This window comes from Phoenix dactylifera, chromosome 9 (assembly GCF_051530095.1).
Source record: "Phoenix dactylifera cultivar Ajwa chromosome 9, Ajwa_hap1_PhDact_Kaust_v1.1, whole genome shotgun sequence".
Taxonomy (NCBI): domain Eukaryota; kingdom Viridiplantae; phylum Streptophyta; class Magnoliopsida; order Arecales; family Arecaceae; genus Phoenix; species Phoenix dactylifera.
The window spans coordinates 2,271,811-2,278,535 of record NC_143198.1 but is presented as its reverse complement, the minus strand read 5'-3'; the positions used below and the strand labels follow the sequence as shown (position 1 = coordinate 2,278,535).

Sequence of the window (6,725 nt, the reverse complement as noted above, 5' to 3'; positions counted from 1 at the left end):
TTTATATAGACCTCCCCAACGGCCCGGATCAGCGAAGAAAACGCTGCGTCCCGGTTAGATGATAACACGTGTCGGTCTAAAAGACAGAACGACGCATTTAATTAGGGCTAGCGCTTCGAACATCGAAGCGCCCCATCGGATCGTGCGGAAAGGCGTCCGCAATCGAAGATCGTGCGGCCCCATCATGAGCCCACGACGCGAGGACGCTTCGCAAAAAGTGTCCCAATAATGAGGCTTTTCGGGAAAGAAGAGACGCCGCCTATTAAAGGCACCTCGAAGCTTCCGATAATTCAAAACGCGCAGTAAATCGAAATTTTCGGAATTCGTAATGACCCAACTAAAGCTACTTCCCGCGCTCCAGCTGGTAGCCAACTGGAACTCGGAAGTCGGGGGGTAGTGTTGGGGGAAAAACCCCAAGTCATACATCCACGGAGGCGCTCGGCCAAAGCGCGCCGACCGGAAAGCTGCTCGGCCAAGGAGTGCCGACCAGAGAGCTGCTCGGCCAAAGAGCGCCGACCGGAAAGCTGCTCGGCCAAGGGGTGCCGACCAGAGAGAGCGCCAAGAAGAGGCGCCCAGCCAAAATAATCAAAATAGGGATGCTCGGCTAAAAAGAGCCGACCAGGGGGCAAAAAGCGCCGAATAGAGGCGCTCTGCTAGAAGGTGCTCGCCTAAAGAGCGCCGACCAGGAGTACTCAGAGCGGCCCCGCCACAGGGCGCCCCATTGGGCGACCAGCTCGGCTCGGCACCCCTGCCGAGCCGATGCCTTAATGTTTAACCTCCGCCTAAAGTCCAAGTGACTTGACAACTCTTACAGCTTGTAACCTGCCGTTATCTCCAAGCCATCAAGGCATAAGATCTTCGCAGGCATTCGCCACGACCTGCTATTAATGCATGAGACTCCCTCAAGTCTCCGATGCACTCAGTCATTTAATGAACACGGCCCAAGACGATCTCCGGATCACTGAACCATCAGAGCGTATGGCTCTACCTGACCGTCGGTTCATTCGGTAATAAATGCACTTACCATCCACGGACCCCAGGCCCACCACGGCCGGCGGTTCAACAACTCCAACAGGTCCGATCGACCGTGACAACTCCCTGGTTCCGGTCTGATCCGGTCCCGTTCTCCACTACGCCATTAATGGGCTAAATCGTGCCCAATTATCACAGAACAGGACAAACCTCCTGTCACCTCCCAGGTAACCAAATCCTTTTATAAAAGGAAGCCTGGGGGGAAGAGGGAGGGGACTCTCAGGACCCTTGGGACTGAACCCTCTTGGACAGCACAGATACAATGGATGACATCATCTTCTTCATCTTCTTGATCTAATCTAAATATTCTGGCTGTCTTCTCCACATACTCTCCTCCCCGCTCTCTCCACATACTTGCCCCCTCTGACTTAGGCATCGGAGGGCCGGCGCCGGGGAGCCCGGCCACCGGCTTTTTTGCAGGACAGGACAGGACTGGACGCACCACCCCTCTTCGGACGCTCCCACGCCCCACGGTGGAGGACGCAGCCGGCCGGCGCATCGCCGTCCGCCCCCTGCAGCAGCGGAGCTCCTCCTTCCCCGGCTTCGCGGCGGCCCCCGGGTTCAATTTCCAGCAACAGGGATGTTGTGGTATCCTACCCAATCTAACCTTCATCCTATCCTTCTTGTTTCGGCGGCCCCCACCCCTAGGAGTGCTCAAGACCATGATGGATTTCTGATTGGAGATTATGTGGGGAGACTCATTTGTGTTGCCTCCAGATTACTGCCTTTAAATCCAGTGCCAGCATCAGTCTTACAAGCAGCCTAGGAAGGCTTGTGTGCAACTTATTTTGGCTTAATGCCATATAGATATGGCTAAAGAGAGACTCACAAAATGTGCAAGGAATTCAATAATCTCCACCAAGTAACCCCTCCTCAAAATTCTTTTTTTTTTTTTTTTTGCTAATACGGGTGGATCATACCTGTCGGGTACGGATACACCCAATAAAGTCAAAAAATAGGATACTTCGGAGTGCCAAAGGCAACTCCCCATCACCAGTCCACAATGTGTCTCCGGAATGGCAAGCTACAAATGCAGCCACCCAATCCGCAGCCCCATTGGCTTCACGGTAGATGTGCTTGGCCTGAAAGGCCCCTCCATCCCTCGCCATAGTCCATATATCACGAAGCAAAGGGTGGTCACTACCGTCACCCTTAGGACCCTCTCGGATCCAACTGATAACGGTGGCAGAATCACCCTCTAGGGTGATAGACCTAGCCTGTAACACGCACCGAGCATGACGAAAGCCTGCCCAGGCAGCGCTCAGCTCCGCACTCGGAACCGAGGTATCAAATAAGTGACTACCACCAGCGGCTACAACCCTAGCGAAAGGGTCCCGAATGACGAAGCCCGCACCACCCCTCGTGCCACCATCTAGGACTGACCCGTCAAAATTGACCTTGAGAAAACTCGGGGGTGGGGGCTCCTAGGTGAAAAACACCGTGTGAGATGCTGCCGAAGCAAGGTGGGGGCCCCAGATGTCCCGAGCTGTCAAGGTCCCTCCAGTGGAGGAGGCATGACACATCTCTGCCGCCTGACTCCGGGCGCTCTCGGCCACAAATCTCGGCGGCATACATCGTTCACCAAAAATACGAGCGTTCCTAGCCAACCAGATCTGGTAGGCAGTGCAGCTCACTCGAGTCACCTCCTGACGAAGCGCCGGAGACTCCGAGGCCAGGCGCATGGCCTGTAAGAACTGGTCCCTACAGAACCATACCGGCTGCGGAACCCCAGCCAAACGCCAAGTATCCCTCGCCCTAGAGCACCGAAACAAAGTATGGTCGACCGTCTCGGCCACACCGCACACCCCACACTCCAGGGGGATCCTCAATCCTCGTCCACCAAGTACTGCTCTCGTTGGAAGACGATCCCAGACCACCTTCCAGAGGAACAGCGCAACCCTCGGGAGAAGGCCCAATCGCCAGATCCAGGCACAGTCAGGACCAGGTACATACTCCCGCCTAAGAATGCGGGAAAGGACGCTCATCCTGACTCTGGGACTGGTCGAGGAGCTCCACACTCGTACATCTGGTCCACCACTCTGTGGCAGAGGGAGGGAGCGAATCCGCTCCGCCAGATGCTCCCCGAAGAAGCGGGCTAACCGAGTCTTGTCCCATCCAGCCTCCCCGGGAGTCATAAGATCACAGACCTGTAAACCCTCCCCAGCCTCAACACTAACAGTAGTCGGCCAACGGCACAGGGGGAGGCCATCAACCCATGAGTCCCTGGTCACGTCAATACTGCGGCCATCGCCTATCAGCCATCGAGTGTGAACCGACACCATGGGCACATATCTCGCAATCTCACGCCATAAAAAGGAACACCCCCGCCCACCTCGAACCCCGCCCTCCCGGCCTACCCCCCCATAGCGGGCGGTCATGATCCGGGTCCAGAAGCTCTGCGGCTCCAGGATGAAGCGGGAAGCGTGCCGGGCGAGGAGCACCTCTCGTCTCTCCCGGAGAGACAACACCCCAAGGCCACCCTCCCTGAGAGGGAGGCAAATACTCTCCCATGCCACCAGGTGCACCCCACGGCCCCCACCAAGCGAGCCCCATAAGAAGCCCCGAATCAGTCGTTCAATCTTTAGTAGGACGGATCGTGGTACCACCGTGCTAGTCATGAGATAGATAGGCATAGAGCCCAAAACAGATCTAATCAGCAAAACTCTACCCATCATAGATAGAGACGCTGCTCGCCAACCCTCTAGCCTACTCTGGACCCGTTGCACCATCCCGGAGCACTCAGATACACGCAGTCTCCTACCTGTGATCGGAACACCCAGGTATGTCCAGGTCCCGTCCTGCTCAGGCATCTCCAGAATCCTCCGAATCTCACGTCGAACCCCGAGTGGCGAACTCGGGCTAAAGGAGATAGAGGATTTCTGGGCATTCACTCTCTGACCAGATGCATAGCAATAGGCAGCCAAAGCCCGCCTAATAGCCAGGGCATCTGCTACGCGGGCACGCGTCAGGAGTAGGCAGTCATCGGCGAATAGTAAATGGGATATCGGCTGGGCCCCTAGAGCTGGGACGTAAGCCTCCAGCTCTCCGGCGACACATGCAGCCCGCAGCAATCGAGACAAAACATCAGAACAGATGATGAATAGGTACGGGGATAGCGGGCATCCCTGCCGAAGCCCCATAGTAGAGCTAAAGAATGGGGACGGAGAGCCGTTGATCAAGATGGAGAACCGCGGACTCCGAACACACCCCATAACCCAACCAATCCAGGTCTCATGGAAACCCAGACTCTCCAAAGCTCGCCTAAGAAAACTCCACCTGATTCTATCGTAAGCTCGCTCCATGTCCAGCTTGATAGCCATCAGGCTTCGACGCTTCGGGGCCCGGCGAAGATCCCACATCATCTCTTGGGCCACCATAGCGTTATCGAAAATACTCCTACCTCCAACAAAAGCACCTTGCTCTTGACAAATAATGCCGGAGAGGAAAGGCTTCATACGATCCATCAGAATTCTTGCCACCACTTTGTATAAAGTAGTGCACAAACTGATCGGTCTAAAGTGGCACGGCTCGGACGCATCCGTTCGCTTAGGTATAAGCGTGACAAAAGTGGCCTTCCAGTCGTCAGGCATACCTGACCGACTAAAGAAACACAGGACCGCTTCTACCACTGCGAACCGAACGATGCTCTAGTATCTCCAGAAAAAGAAAGGAGGGAAGCCATCTGGGCCCGGAGCCCTGTCCTCGCCCAATGCCCAGACAGCCTCTCGCACCTCCCCCTCCGTCACTGGTCGAACCAATAGTGCATTCGCAGCCACCCCGATTTGGGATTCAGCTCTCGGGAGCAAGCCAGCAACGTCCGACCCACTATCCTCCGTCCAGCGGGAGCGAAAGAACTCGAGTAGGATGTGGCTAATCGCCGAATCATCGTCCACCCAAAGACCCCGCTCATCCCGCAAGGAACGAATAGTGTTCCTCTGCCTCCTAATAACCGTCGATCGGTGAAAGAAACTAGTGTTCCGGTCACCCTCTCTGACCCACTGAATTCTGGATTTCTGTCTCCAGAAAATCTCATGTTGCCGTAGGATCGAGTGGTGGGTGGCGAGTAGTCCCCGGAGGCTCACCATATCAGCCTCTGGGAGCACGCCCACCTGATCCTCCCTGCTTTGGAGGGCAGCAATCGCACCCTCCACATCTTCCAGCTTCCTAAAAATATCACCTACGACCTCCCGATTCCAGCGACGTAGCCGTCGCTTGGTCAATTCCAGTTTTCGTGAAATCCTCTGCATGGCGTCGCCGTGGACCGGCAGACCCCAAGCTCCCCGGACGATGTCCCAGGATTGAGGAAAGGATAGCCAAACTTTCTCGAAACGGAATGGGCTACGATGACTCGAGCCTGATGCCGTCGAGAACAGCAGAGGACAATGATCCGAAGCAATCCGAGTAAGATGGCTAACCCTATAGGACGGAAATTTGATGAGCCAGTCAGTAGAAGCAACAACCCTGTCCAGTCGCTCCCACACCCTAGCTCGTCCGGATTGGTTGTTACACCAAGTGAAGCGCGGACCTGAGAAACCCAGATCTACTAGGCCGTTCCGCGAGAGGAAATCGCGGAACTCCCTCCTATCCACTGAGTCAGTGAAGGCCCTGCCTCCTCGTTTCTCACTCTCCTCCAAGATACAATTGAAGTCACCCACCATCACAGCCGGAAGGCCCAGAGCAAGTAGGTGGGTGAGCTCATCCCACAGAACCCTCCTGGTTCGATGGTTAGTGCTGGCATACACTCCGCACAAGACCCACGGAGCAGCGTTAGGTTCCGAGATGGTCATGATGACCTGTTGGGAGCAGTTGTGGAATACGTCAATCGTAGCCACACCCCGCTTCCACAGAGCCACAATGCCCCCCGACAACCCCTGGGAGTCTACTGCATACGACTCCCAGTCAACCTCTAACCGTCGTAAGACACGACTGAGTCCTCTACCGGAAAGTCGTGTTTCATAAAGTAGGCAGATCTCCGGACTATGGATCTGGACCAGCCGCCTAAAGGATGACATAAAGGCCAGCTTAGCCGCCCCTCTACAATTCCACGCAAGAATCCTCATGGGAAAAAGTCCGAGAGGTCGGCCACAGGCTCATCGACCCTCTGGGCCATAGGGTCTATCACCATCTCACAATCAGGATCACCCTGCTGACCCTCATCCGTGCTAGTCCCAGACACTACTCGCAGCACAGCCGCCTTCACCCGTTGAACAACAGTCGAGTGATCCACGGTCGAGCGAGTAGCCCCCTCATGACCACTGGGGTCCCCTACCCCTGGCTCCACCAGTACAAGCGTATCCCGCCTCATCGACTCCACAGGTGCCGACGTATCCCGCCCCACCAAGGAGTCGCTCATGGGGCAGTCGTCGCAGATGGGAACCTCACTCGTACTAGTCGCGTCACCCAGCTCTGACTCGCCCGAGGCACCATCTCCCTGTCCCACAGCCACCTCTAGAGAACCTAGAGAGGCGAGGCAGACGGACGGCGGGTCCTGCCCCGGGGCCTGAGCCCCGAAGTGGAACTCGCTGGCACTGGGCCCCGCAGCCTGGGCTAGTGGGTTGGGCCCTGAATCGGACCCCATAAGGCCCGTTTGGGCCGTGAACAGTGGGAGGCCCCCGCCCACAGGGGCCTTCCCACGGTCATCCGCGCGAGGCCCAGCCAAGCTGGGCCACGCGTTAGCCTCCGCGCGACGGGCC

The 6,725-nt window shown here is 56.5% G+C and overlaps 1 protein-coding gene across 1 annotated transcript; it reads right to left on the bottom strand.

Moving 5' to 3' along the window:
* Positions 1-4,679: 4,679 nt before the first annotated feature.
* LOC149752777 (uncharacterized) lies at positions 4,680-6,092 on the bottom strand. The gene has a single exon (XM_089925388.1). The coding sequence runs from the start codon at positions 6,090-6,092 to the stop codon at positions 4,680-4,682; it is 1,413 nt and encodes a 470-aa protein (XP_089781514.1).
* Between the last annotated feature and the right edge of the window lie 633 nt (positions 6,093-6,725).

Coding starts and splice junctions, on each gene's coding strand:
- LOC149752777 (XM_089925388.1), bottom strand. CDS start 6,092: ATGAGGATTCTTGCGTGGAATTGTAGAGGGGCGGCTAAGCTGGCCTTT.